General features: G+C 39.7%; 1 protein-coding gene across 2 annotated transcripts in view; it reads left to right on the top strand.

The window, feature by feature from the left end:
• LOC128701227 (zwei Ig domain protein zig-8) overlaps window positions 1-14,974 on the top strand; it is a 279,488-nt gene that overhangs the window by 190,704 nt on the left and 73,810 nt on the right. For both annotated transcript variants that reach the window (XM_053794806.2, XM_053794807.2), the window contains exon 5: window positions 13,943-14,014. In XM_053794806.2, the coding sequence (XP_053650781.1) occupies window positions 13,943-14,014 (72 nt within the window). The remainder of the gene's footprint in view (window positions 1-13,942; window positions 14,015-14,974) is intronic.

Below are 14,974 nucleotides of genomic sequence, written 5' to 3'. Positions count from 1 at the left end.
AGGAAACGGAAAAAGAAAATGGAAGGAAATAACAAAAATAGTCCACCTTGGAGCCTTGTTGGACTGGAGGCGCAGCCAGTGGCCACCCATGGCCCTCCAGAATTACAACTACTGATGCCAATAACAAAATCCCCCCAACAAACACAGAATACAACCTCATTCATATTTGCTAATATACAGGGCCTTAAGCCATCCACCAACAACAAAATACCTATTATCAGTGGACTTCTAGAGGAGTCTAATGCAATGTTTGCAGCCTTCACAGAGACTCACACAAAAGATCACTTTGACAGTGAAATATGGATAAGTGGTTACAACCTTTTTAGATGCGACAGAAAGAACAGGCAACAGGGGGAAGGGGGTTGGCCTGTATGTCAACGAGTCCCTCATCTGCACGGAGTTGCTTAACACCACAAATGAGGTAGTTGAAGTTCTATCAATAAAGATCGAGAACCAAAACCTGGTCATTGTGGTTGTATATAAGCCACCAGATGCAACCTCACAACAGTTCAAGGAACAGCTACTGAAAATTGATTACTGTTTGGAAAACCTTCCAGCTCCATCCCCAAACATCTTACTGCTTGGTGATTTCAACCTAAAGCATACAAAATGGAAGAATGAAGCAAATAATGTTATAGCTGAAACAATCCCCGGAGGTAGCGCAGATGAAAGGTCACACACACACACATGAGCTACTAAGTCTCTACGAAAAACACACTTTAAGCCAGCAGATAGTAGAGCCAACAAGACTAGAAAACACACTTGACCTTATCTTCACAAATAATGAGGACCTGGTAAGAGACATAAGAATATCAAAAACAACAAATTCCGATCACAACCTAATCGAAGTCCAGACGTACATGCATAGGGGTCCTGATCAGCAGAATGCATGTACCTGTGAAGGTGTCTTCACAAAATACAACTTCAACAACAAGAACATCAACTGCGACCAGGTAAACCATGTCCTAAATGAAACATGTTGGGAAGATGTCTTAAATGACATGGATCCAAACCAATGCCTTGAAAGGATCAACTTCCTGGCAGCCGAAGCATGTTCTAGGCATATTCCCCTAAGAAAGAAGAAGAGCAGGAGTAAACTGGAGAGAGAAAGACGCTCCCTCTACAGAAGACGACGAAGAGTCACTGAGCTTCTCAGGAGTGCTAAAATATCTGATACACGAAAGGAGGCGCTGACCAGGGAAGTTGAAACTATCGAACTTAAGTTAAATGACTCTTACGGGAACCAGGAGAGACAGGAGGAGCTTAAAGCTATTAATGAAATTGAAAGAAATTCAAAATATTTCTTTTCATATGCCAAAAACAAGGCACATACCACATCTAGTATCGGGCCCTTACTCAGACAGGGTGGGACTTACACAGATGAGAACAAGGAAATGAGTGAAATACTGAAATCCCAGTACGACTCTGTGTTTAGTGAACCACTAATCGGTCTGAGGATCGACGACTCAAATGATTTCTTCATGAATGAGCCTCAAAACTCCATAAATGTATGCCAGATTTCCGGCATTACCCTAACTCCGATAGATTTCGAAAAGTCATTGACAACATGCCCATGCACTCAGCCCCGGGTCCAGACTCGTGGAACACTGTTTTCATTAAGAACTGCAAGAAACCCCTCTCGCGTGCCCTAAGTACACAATGGAGGAGGAGCTTGGACATGGGTGAAATTCCACAGTCACTTACAACAACGGATATAGCCCCACTCCATAAAGGTGGCAGCAAAGCATTAGCTAAGAACTATAGACCAATAGCTCTGACGTCCCACATAAAAATCTTTGAAAGAGTGCTAAGAAGCAGGATTGCAAATCACCTGGATTCCCAAAATCTGCACAATCCAGGGCAACATGGGTTCAGGGCAGGTCGCTCCTGCCTCTCACAACTACTGGATCACTATGATATGGCCTTGGATGCACTGGAAGAAAATCAGAAGGCAGATGTAATATACACAGACTTTGCAAAAGCATTTGACAGATGCGATCATGGTGTAATAGCCCATAAAATGCGTGCTAAAGGAATAACTGGGAAAGTGGGGAGATGGATCTTCAACTTCCTAACAAATCGAACACAAAGAGTAGTGGTCAACAGAGTTAAATCGGAGGCTGCCATAGTGAAGAGCTCTGTTCCACAAGGCACAGTACTCGCCCCCATCTTATTTCTTATCCTCATATCAGACATAGACAGAGATATCACAGCACCGTATCATCCTTTGCGGATGATACTAGGCTCTGCATGAGGCTGTCATCTGCTGAGGACGCGGTTAACCTCCAAGAAGATATAAACAAAGTTTTCCAGTTGGCAACGGTAAACAATATGAAGTTCAGTGAGGACAAATTCCAACTACTCCGTTATGGAAAACTGGAGGAGATAATAACTAGAACAGAGTATACTACAGACTCGGACCATACAATAGAGCGGAAAATTAATGTAAGGGACCTGGGAGTAGTAATGTCTGAGGATCTCACTTTCAAGGATCACAACAGTGCCACGATCGCACGTGCAAAGAAAATGATAGGATGGATAATGAGAACGTTCAAAACGAGAGATGCCAAGCCAATGATGATCCTTTTCAAATCACTTGTTCTCTCTAGGCTAGAATACTGCTGTACATTAACATCTCCATTCAAAGCAGGTGAAATCGCAGATCTAGAGAGTGTACAGAGATCCCTTACTGCACGTTTCAGTTAAGTTCTGTCAGGCACCTTAACTACTGGGAACGCTTGGAAGCACTTGACTTTTACTCGTTGGAACGCAGGAGGGAGAGATATATCATAATCTACTCTTGGAAAATCTTGGAAGGAATGGTTCTAAATCTGCACACAGAAATCACTCCCTACGAAAGTAAAATACTGGGCAGGCGATGCAAAATGCCCCCAATAAAAAGTGTCCGGGGCCCAAGACTGTTCAACAGCCTCCCATCAAGCATTAGGGGAATTGCCAATAAACCCCTGGCTGCCTTCAAGAGAGAGCTGGACAGATACCTAAAGTCAGTGCCGGATCAGCTGGGCTGTGGCTCATACGTTGGACTGCGTGCGGCCAGCAGTAACAGCCTAGTTGATCAGGCCCTGATCCATCGGGAGGCCTGGTCATGGACCGGGCCGCGGGGGCGTTGATCCCCGGAATAACCTCCAGGTAACCAGGTAAGCCTCTTATACTTGCGATGCTACCCAAAGTAAAATAATGAACATAAGCGACACCTTTGAGCTGAGATTTGGCTAATTAGAATTTGCTGCTCAATGGTTTTTATTCTTATTTTCTGTATTTTGACGTTCCATAAACATTAAATTTAATGTAATTTCCAGAGAGTTTCCTAATTTTAAGTAACGACAAATGGGGGGGAATAGTATTTTTTTTTTTTAATTTTATAGCATCTTGTAACTTTTACTCAATACGAAATGAATTTTTCAACCAATTTAGTTTTTAATATTAAATTTATTAGTATTATTAAATTCATGGGAAGCGCTTAGTTCACAGGAGTCATAGAGCGTCTGCAAAATGTTAGGCAGCCAGGTTTGATTCATGGAAGAGAAGAATAGCACAATTTTCTTGGAATAAGAGCTCTACATCTGAATGTCAATAAATTTCGTATACTGTGTGTGTTACATCACTATTTCATATGAGTTTCCCCTACCATACTAACGAGGTTCATAAGGTTCCTATAGGTACTTTTTCTCCAGCTCTTGACGCTGGAGAAGGGCTCTAGATCCGAGATGCTGGAGCTATCTTTTTATTGTGCATGGAATCTGATTACCTCCAATTCCCCAGACGCTGTATGACCCTTAGAGATTTAAAGCTTCTCCGTGGAAATAAATGCACAGTACCATGACTGGCACAATACACAGCCCAAACACAGAATTAATCTTTATGACGAGGTTTCAGTCCGACACGGACCATTAACTAGACACACAGAAGCGGGAAGGTAAGGGAACCAGAATATATCAGAGAGGGAGCGTGGACGGGAGTAGAACGATGGGTAGTAGTAAAATGATAGTGGTGGTAGTGGAAGTAGTAGTGGAAATAGTAATTATCCATCACTATATTATCTAAGGAAACCTTTGGAGTTTACCCTAAAAAACTCTTTTTGATATTTGGTACCTGGAAGCTGGCTACTGGACTGTGGTGGGAGGCATACTGGGAGTTCGCTGGCAAACTATAAGGGTGGTAGTTGGTAAACTAGGGGGGGTTGTATTTGGCAAACGAAAAGACGGGGGGGGGGGTAGTTGGCAAGCTAGGCTACGGTGGTAGCTGGCAAACTAGGCAGGGGTAGTAGTTGGCAAACTAGGCAGGGGTAGTAGTTGGCAAACTAGGCAGGGGTAGTAGTTGGCAAACTAGGCTGAGGTGGTAGCTGGCAAACTAAGCAGAGGTAGTTGGCAAACTTGGCAGGAGTAGTAGTTAGCAAACTAGGCAGGGGTAGTAGCTGGCAAACTAAGGAGGTGGTAGTTGGTAAACTAAGAGGGTGGTAACTTGCAAACTAAGAAAGCATCAGTTGGCAAACTAAGGGGGTAGTAGCTTGCAAACTAAGGGGATGGTAGTTAAGAAACTAAGGGAGTGGTTGTTCACAAACTAAGGGGGTGGTAGATGGCAAACTAAGGGGTATGGTAGAAGTTGGCAAACTAGGGGAGAGGAGTGTGTTTGCATACCTTAGAGCTGTACCAGGAAATGAGGCGAGATAAAATAAAGCTCTTGGCCCGTTTATTCAATGGTATCAACAAACTTTTTTACATGTAGAGAACGTAGTCGAGCATTTAACACGAAAATGCAATTAAGATTGGTATCATAACAATAACTAAAACAATTTTGGATCCAATTAAGTTGATAATATTACAATATAGAACACTGAAATACGATGAAATGAAAACGTAATAATAACTTTTTTTTTTTAGCTTTGGTCTGCCTCGGAAAGTCTAACTTTGACTTAATATCTAACATAAATGTTTGTAAATACAGACTATTGTCAAGTTTAATTCGACTATGATTATTAGCACCGCTGTACAATAGCATACAATAGTAAACTCTCATTGCAGTATGGTTTAATATCATGTTAGTATTGTTAAGTATTAATGATGAATGGTTTAATAACTTATCAATATTGTTTAGTATAAGTATACTTAGCTTCACTATCACACCTTAGTGCTTTTGTGGTATGGTTTAATACTAGCATGTTTATGGTGCTAGACGACTTTATTATGGTGATGGTTAACTTTATTATGGTGATGGTTAACGTTATTATGGTGATGGTTAACTTTATTATGGTGATGGTTAACTTTATTATGGTGATGGTTAACTTTATTGTGGTGCCTGACGACTTTATTGTGCGTTGGATAAATTTGTGGTGCTGGATATCTTTATTGAGGTGTTGGATATGTTTATTGTGGTGCTGAACGGTTTTACTGCGGTGCTGGACAACTTTATTGTGCTGCTGTACAACTTTCTTGTGTTGCTGGACAAATTTATTGTGTTGCTAGACAACTTTATTGTGTTGCTGCACAACTTTGTGTTGCTGGACATAAGTAAAAGAAGTATGTTATAATTGACTAAAATTCATGTGACCAAAAATATTTAATAAAAAGGGTTAAAATATAAGTGACAGAAATATACTGAAAAACACAATTATCATATAAAAAAAAGACCAAAGTATAATTTAACAAGTATAATACTGAGAGAGAAATGTGTTAAAAAACCAGCATGATATAAATACACCAGTATAGTAAAAGAATGATACTGAAAGGAACGAATCTGATATAGAAAAACAAGCATGATATAAAAAAAACATCAGGTTATATAAGGGCAGAAAGTATGATGCAAAAGATGGAAGTATGATTGAGTAAAGACACAAGAAGGCTGATCATACCTGTGATTATTTTTCAAGTGAGTTCACTCTCAGACTGAGCTCATGACGTGAGTTTGCTTAGAGCGCAACTTTGACCCCCAAAAAAAAAAGTTCGTTCAGCATGACTCACGAAATCGTAATAACACGATTGCGAACCACGGAACGGGTGGGACTTGAACCTGTGGTAAAGGAGTCATAAGAACATGAGCACTGCACCTGGCCCATTCTAAGCAAGTCCTAGTCACACCCATACGGGGAGTCTTTAGACTCACTTGCCATGGCTTCAAATCGCACCCGTTCCCTGGTTTGCTAAGGATCCTGGTATCTTTTGTCCACATTTTACAATATTCAAATCGGTTTTTTTTAATCTTTGACCAGCGAATTGGAGTTTTTAATCATCTTTGACCACCAAAGCAGTGTTTTGCTATCACAGTTAACCCTGGACTAACAAAGTGATGGTTGCTAACTCCCCTTTACTCCCAAAAGAAATGGTTTCTAACTACCTTTGATTCCAAAAGTTGTGATTACTAACTACCTTGGACCCAAAAAGTAATATTACTAATTATCTTTGATCCTCCCAAATTTCTAATTACATTTGACTCCCCTCAAATGTTGTTGCTAATTATTTTTAACCCCCGAAACTGTTGTTACTAATTAACATTGACCCCCCAAATTGTTACTAATTATCTTTGATCCCAAACATATTCTTACTAATTACTTTTGAACCCCTCCCCCCCAAAAAATCTTAATTATCTTTTACCCTTCAAAACTGCTACCAACGACATTTGACTCCAAAACTATTGTTACTAATTACCTTTGATCCCCAAAACTATTGTTACTAATTACCATTGACCCCCAAACTGCTGTTACTAATTACCTTTGACCCCAAATCTTTAATTACTAATAACTTGTGACCCTCTAAACTGCTGTTACTAATTACCTTTGCCTCCCAAAACTATTGTTACTAATTACCTTTGTACCTTTGACCCCCTAAACTGTTGTTACTAATTTCTTTTGACCCCCCACAGTTCCTTTCCTTCAAATGTTTACGTCCCACACATTACTTCCCACAAACAGACTATCTAACCACATCCGCCTTTCATAACTTGTGGCATAAATTCACTTCATAACATTTCAGTGTTTGCACGTTGCAAAGCAGCATGTTGCAATATATTAAACTTGCATATTGCAAGCAACCACATTTATTTGATATATTATTAGCGTCAGTTTATGACCAGAAGCATATTTTTATTTGCGTTTTTATATAGTTGTAAAGCTCGTTGACGGGATGTAAGGAGGACTGGTTGAAATGGCACTGATAGCGAATTAAATGGCCTTGATAGCTAAGTAAATGGCCTTGATAATTAAATGTCATTGATAGCAAATTTAAGTACTTTGATAGCTAATTAAATTGCGTTGATGGCTAATTAAATGGTTTACTGATAGCTAATTAAATGGCTTTGAAAGCTAATTAAATGGCTTTTATAGCTAATTAAATGTCATTGATAGTTAAATAATTGGAAATGATAGCTAATTGGAACTGATAGCTAATTGGAATTGATAGCTAATTAACATTGATAGCTAATTAAATGGAACTGATAGCGAATTAAATGACATTGAAATCTAACTGAATGGCAGTGATGCCGAATTAAATATCAGTGACAGCTAATTAAATGACATTGATGGCAAATTAAATGACATGGGGAGCTAATTGAATGAGACTGATAGCTAATTAAATAAAGAAAAAATGGAATACCTAATTAAATGGCATTGATAACTAATTGTCATTAATAGCTAATTAAATGGAACTGAATGATAATTAAATGGCAAGTGATAGCAATTTAAACAATATTGATAATTTGATAGCGAATTACAATGAACAACAATATTTAACGAATGTATAATTATCTAGTGCCTCGTTCCTCTCCCACAAGACTTTACTTTCAAGAGAGAAAATGTAGCAAGTTTAGCAGTTTTGCCGTTCACAGCTCTGAACAGTGAAAATTGAGTGAACAATAGCACTTCAAGCAACAATATCTAAGTTAAAGGCGAACTTTCCGGCCCGACGGATGACAGTTTTACTCTTATCCATCGGGAGTCAAGAGAAGAATGAAAATTCAGTAGCTTTTGTTTTTTCGCAATTTATCTTTCAACGCTTTTCCATCGGAGGTCAAGAAAAGGATGATAATTCAGTAACCTCTTTTTTTTGGCGATTTGTCTTCAACCCTTTTCCATCGGAGGTGAGGAAAGGATGATTATTCAGAAACATTTTTTTTTGGTGGTGGGGGGGGGGGTTGGGAAGGGTGATTCATCGCTTTTCCATTGGAGTCAGAAATGGATGATAATTCAGTAATCATTTTTTGGTCAATTTGTCAGAGTAATCAACTTTTAAAGTTGGCTAAAAGGCGAAATTTAAAGGCGAAATGTCCACAGCATGAGGTCCGGAGACACAATATGCAGACTAAGCTTTAACTTGAACTGGCTAGAGCTTTATAAAGCTCTAACAAGAGCCAAACGTTGCCCCAATGAAAGCTTGTACTGAATAGTATGTTCCATATTTTCGTATATTCAGGAAATGTTGCGATAGAAATTTTGAGGTAATTAAAATTCCGGGAGATATGTTGTGTAGCTTGAGCTCACAGGTTGATAAACAAGTGTGATGAATGGTTTTGAAAACCGACAAGTTGAAGAATTGAGACACTTATGCAACACATGGGAATCTTTATTGAAGAAACGTTTCGCCACACAGTGGCTTCATCAGTCCAATACAAAGTAAAAAATGGGTAAGGAGAGTAGAAGTATGAGGTAATCAGTCCCTCAACCTGGATTCGATGTGTTCAGTCCATCACTCTTGTAGTAAGTGCAGCATAGGGCCAGAGAGGTGGCTTATATACTGCGGTGAGATGAGTTGAAGCAGGAGGAGGCGGGATCTTAGTGGGACGTGCCACTAGAGTAAGTAGGTCGTCGTCCAAAGGTTGGGCAAGCGTTGAAGTCTTTGTACCAAGATTCCATGATGTTGCAGTGTCTGACAGATGTGATGAATGGTTTTGAAAACCGACAAGTTGAAGAATTGAGACACTTATGCAACACATGGGAATCTTTATTGAAGAAACGTTTCGCCACACAGTGGCTTCATCAGTCCAATACAAAGTAAAAAATGGGTAAGGAGAGTAGAAGTATGAGGTAATCAGTCCCTCAACCTGGATTCGATGTGTTCAGTCCATCACTCTTGTAGTAAGTGCAGCATAGGGCCAGAGAGGTGGCTTATATACTTATATCACATCTGTCAGACACTGCAACATCATGGAATCTTGGTACAAAGACTTCAACGCTTGCCCAACCTTTGGACGACGACCTACTTACTCTAGTGGCACGTCCCACTAAGATCCCGCCTCCTCCTGCTTCAACTCATCTCACCGCAGTATATAAGCCACCTCTCTGGCCCTATGCTGCACTTACTACAAGAGTGATGGACTGAACACATCGAATCCAGGTTGAGGGACTGATTACCTCATACTTCTACTCTCCTTACCCATTTTTTACTTTGTATTGGACTGATGAAGCCACTGTGTGGCGAAACGTTTCTACAATAAAGATTCCCATGTGTTGCATAAGTGTCTCAATTGATAAACAAGTGAGCTGTGTGGCAACGAGGACGAGGGGCTCTGGTGGCCTGGTGGTTAACGCTCTCGCTTCACACGGTGAGGGCCTTGGTTCGATTCCCAGCCAGAGTAGAAACATTGGACGTGTTTCTTTCCACCTGTTGTCTATGTTCCCCATCAGTAAAATGGGTACCTGGGTGTTAGTCGACTGGTGTGGGTCGCATCCTGGGACACTGACCTAAGGAGGCCTGGTCACAGACCGGGCCGCGGGGGCGTTGACCCCCGGAACTCTCTCCAGATGAACTCCAGATAAACTCCAGGGTGGGAAAAGCAGCCAGGTAAAGGGGAGATTAAAGGCAGGGGTGATTAGAGCAGCAAGGGGCAAGTGGTGGGGAGGGTGGCAGTAGCAGGGAGGGGGAACAGCAGCATGGAAGCAACAGCAGGGGGCGGGGAAGAGAAGCTACAATTAAAGGGAAGGGCAGGAGAACAGCAACAACAGTTGGGGGACAGAAGCAGCATCATGAAGAACAGCAGTAAGTGGGTGGAAAACAGGAAAAAGTAGGATAGGGCGAGAAGAACAGCAGATAGAGACGACAACAGATAAAGGGGTAAGGAGCAGTGGTTAGGAGAGTGAGAGCCTGGGAAAGAGTTGTAGTAGAGAGGAGAGGGGATTAGAAGAACGGCAGCGGTGTTAGTGTCCTCACCCTTCAAGGACACACAGGACACAGCAGTGCCTTCTGTGTAACTTTCCTATCAAAGCCCCGAAGCTCCGCGGTAATGCATTGCAACTGTAATCTCGAGACCACGGTTAGAGCCCCCCTCCCACGTTTGTTCAAGGACCCTTGATGCTGAGACTGACTGCGGGTTCTAACCCCGCCCGTGGTATGGTTTGTTTGCAATCGTATCATTACGATTTCGCGAGTCAATAGCCTCTTAATCTGAGCAACTGGATAAAGCCTGACTACTGCTCTATTTCCCAGGCACAGTCTGTATGACCCCTACGAGCTTAGCGCCTCCTCCTTAAAATAACAAACAGCTACGACGTGTATATCATTCAGGCATAAGGGGAATTATCACTAGGCCCCTGGCTGCCTTCCAGAGGGAGGTGGACAGATACCTAAAATACCCGATAAGCCTGGCTGTAGTTCCTACATTGGAGTACGTGTGGCCAGTAGTATCAGCCTGGTTGATCAAATCTTGATGTACTGGGAGGCCTAGTCAAGGACTAAGCAGCGGGGGTGTTGACTCTCGGAAAACCCTTCAGGTAGACTGGAAGAATTAAGTCGTCAGATTGAATAAATTCTAATTTCAGTAACCAACTTTTTAGAAATTACAGTGGGCGAGATCCAGTGGTTGGTTGTATCTGTATGATGCAATTCACCACATTAACTTTCACTGGCATAACATACACGCAACCAGGGTGAGCAGGTGGTCAGCCTGGCTGGTGGGTTGTGATCTGACGAAGGGGCTGTCAGTGAAGGGACCCGCCTGAAGAACTGGAAAGCTGGAATTCAACGCATCACCATCAGCCCTAATCTGTGGGGGCAGATGGTGAGATATAAGGCGTCTTTAACTCTAAAATTCCTCTGTAGAAGTTTCATGTTGGGTAATGGGGACTGAAGGAAGATGAAATCCCATGTCTGTCTTCCTCCGCTTATTGAGGCAGATAGGGCGGTTCAGGCTCTTGGGTGTATTAATTTTCGTTTCCATAGACACTTTTTTTTCTCAAATTTACAGTGAACTTAAGAACTACAACTTGTAAAAGGTATTTTTGTCATATTTTAACATTATAAGTAAAATCATTTTTATTCAGTAAAGGGGGAGAGAGAGAAAAGGGGGAGCGGGGCGAAATTGCGTAGATGGAGGGAAACAGAGTGAGGATGATGGAGGGAGATAGAGAAGCAGCGAGAGGGGGAAGGAAGATGTGGGCGAATGGAGTAAGACAACAAATAAGGGAGGAAGGAGGGACACTATATGGGGGAGGAGAGGAGAGGTGGGGTGAGAGAGGAATGGTACGATAATGCTAGCAGGAAACACCATCATCACTTGACCGCGCAATTTTCCTTTTGGCTTTCAACTGAAAGTAGAAATAAATAAGGAATGTAATGATGAGAGTGAAGAACAGTAGAGTGGGAGAGTAAATAAAAGAGAGAACAGAGGTAAAGGGGGGAGAAAATGGGAAGGATGGTGGCGAGAGTAAGGGATAAGGAAGACAACGTAAACAGTATCAGAAAGACAGGCACATTCATCAGGTGTAGACGTGTGAATGGTTCATTGCCTTTGTAACTTGTTCAGCTATCAGAACATTGGGGTCATAGTCCCTGGCTTGTGAACCAGGCTGCCCAGCTTATGTGGCGTTTGAGTGTCCGTCTCAGTAGCAATATCGAATCAGGCTGACTGCGATCTCTCTTATATATATATATATATATATATATATATATATATATATATATATATATATATATATATATATATGCATAAGATCACAGTAAACAGGTGATTTTAAAATATGAAAAAACAACCACTGTGAAAGAGTAGTGAAATTCCAAGCGCTTTCGTGACTACTCACATTGTCAAGGAACTATGAAAGTAAAACATCAAAGGAAGGCAATTAAAGGGCTTTGACCACACCTCACAGTCAACCCCTACAACAAAGAAACACCTGAATGTAGATATACACCATTTCCTTGGCAAAATAAATAGCTTAGCCCATTCTACAAACTTTACTGTTGAGTTTGAGGAAAATAGCTCATTGCCTTTTCTAGATGTTTTAATTATTAAGAGTAATAATGAATTCAAATTTAAAATTTACAGAAAACCTACAAATAACTGTTCCTATGTACACTATTATTCTTCCCATCAAGATAAAGTTAAACTGTCTGTTTTCTCATCAATGTTTTTGAGAGCTTTACGTATTTGTAGTCCAGAGTTCATATTGAAGAAATATCAAAAATTTATGAAATAGCTAATGATCTGAAATACCCGAGAAATGTAATTGATAAATCATTTAAAATTGCTAGAAATACTTTTTACAACCCAAAAAGGGACAGCCAACCTTATTCAACTAAAAATATGTTCTCCCTTACCATAAAAACTTGGTTGATATGCCTTCTCTTCTTAAGACTTTTAATATCAAAGTTGTATTTAAAAATCTTGATACAGTAAAAAAACTTTTGATAAAGAATTCCCCCCAAAATGCTGACGGATTTGTCTATAAGATTCATTGTAAAATTTGCGATAAAGTTTATTACGGTCAAATTGGTAAAAGTCTCGAACTTAGATTAAAACAGCATAAATATAGCATTAGAACTGGACAAGATTCCAATGTTCTATTTATTCACGTGAGAGATTTTAACCATCCAATTGATTTTCAAAAACTTGAGGAAGTTGTATCAAGCAAGTCCATGGTCGACAGGAATATAATTGAATCTTGTTTCATAAAAAGCAGTTTTGACAATAATATGAATATTTCCTTTGGTTTATATAAATTAGATTCATTTATAATTAATAAAATTTGGTTAGAGTTTAATAATACATTGGACAAATAATAAACCTTATTTATTGGGTAGAATAATTTGTTAGTGGTATGTCGTGAGGACCTGTCTAGTTGGACCAGCGGACCTACTGCAGTGTTCCTTTTTTCTTAGGAGTCCGGTATTGTCGCGCGTCAGGTGTTTCTTTGTTGTGGGAGTTGACTGTGAGGTGTGGCCTAAGCCCTTTAATTGCCTTCCTTTGATGTCTTACTTTCATAGTTCCTTGACAATGTGAGTAGTCAGGAAAGCGCTTGGAATTTCACTACTCTTTCACAGTGGTTGTTTTGCATATATATATATGTATATATATATATATATATATATATATATATATATATATATATATATATATATATATATTTAACAAGTCGGCCGTCTCCCACCGAGGCAGGGTGACCCAAAAAAGAAAGAAAATCCCCAAAAAGAAAATACTTTCTTTCAACACTTTCACCTCACACATAATCACTGTCTTTGCAGAGGTGCTCAGATACGACACTTGAGAAGTCCTTCCAAACTCTCAATATCCCAAACCCCTCCTTTAAAGTGCAGGCATTGTACTTACACATTTCCAGGACTCAAGTTCGGCTAAATCTATAATAATCGGTTTCTCTGAATCCCTTCACTGATTACCCTGCTCACACTCCATCAGCTCAAGTCCCAAAAACCATTCGTCTCCATTTACTCCTAACACGCTCACACACGCTTGCAGGAAGTCCAAGCCCCTCTCCCAGAAAGCCTCCTTTACCGCGGGGGCGTTGACCCCTGAAACCCCCTTCAGGTATACTAATATATATATATATATATATATATATATATATATATATATATATATATATATATATATATATTTATATTTATATATATATTTATATATATATTTATATATATTCTAAGGTTTCTTTCCTGTATTTCCCTGGTTAGTGTATTAAATATTTGTATTTTTTTCTGTGTGCACACAGAACCTCGGCCTCCGAGCACAGTGACCAAGACTAAGGTATTCATCGCCAACAACACAGCTTCAACTAAGGACGGTGAGTACCACTTTCATGATCTTTTTAGTTATCGTAGTTCAAAAAGAGAGAAATATGAGTGGAAATCTGAATTTGTCTTCACCGAGGACTTTCTTGCTTGTATACGATATAATTAAAAACTCAATGGTCATAATAAACCTAATTTCTAATAGGTTTGAGCGGTAAGCCAGCAGAAGGCCTTGTTCTGATGACCAAAACCTCCAGTTGCTAGTTATCATATGACTAAGACCCGCGTCACGAAACACGTGTTCTGTTTCCTGACAAACCTTGCCTAACCTATAGAATATCAGCTTCACTTAACTAATTTGGTGTGTGGGTGTTGAGATCCAGCTCTCGGTCCCACCTCTGTTATTTTCTGACAGGAAAGCATCTAAAATTTTCCATTCACATTACTTAGTTTGCAATTTGTTATTTACTGACTGACAGGTTCTAAATTTTTTATTTCGTATATGAATCTATTTCTATTATGTGAATGTGAGACGAAAATTTGATTACAAAAAACAGTTATTATATTGATAATCGTTCAACCCTTACATTAACATATCAACACAAATTTATGATAAGTAGTGTAATCAGATACAATATCTAAGGCTAATGTGCTAGTAAAAATTTTAGAGAGAAAGATACTGTGTATCTAATTTATTTTTGCTTTTAGCCAAAGAGGCTATCATAAAGTATGGATTATTAAGGATTATCTGGATAATTTTTTTTCCGAAAAAAAAAAAATTATTCTTAACCAAAATAGCGAAGACAAAAGAAGATTGTTGTAAGTACTTATTACGAAGACAGTGATCAGATGCATGTCAATATTAGTATCGTAAGATGCTGATGGAAACGATGATATAAGTATCAAAAGTGGTTGATGGTAAACAAAGAGGGATATGAGGTGGTGATGGTAAACAGAGAGGGATATGAGGTGGTGATGGTAAACAGAGAGGGATATGAGGTGGTGGTGATGGT

The sequence above is a fragment of the Cherax quadricarinatus genome, chromosome 72, assembly GCF_038502225.1.
Source record: "Cherax quadricarinatus isolate ZL_2023a chromosome 72, ASM3850222v1, whole genome shotgun sequence".
NCBI classification, from domain to species: domain Eukaryota; kingdom Metazoa; phylum Arthropoda; class Malacostraca; order Decapoda; family Parastacidae; genus Cherax; species Cherax quadricarinatus.
Note: the sequence above shows the minus strand (reverse complement) of the source record. Positions and strands in the feature narration are given on the sequence as shown.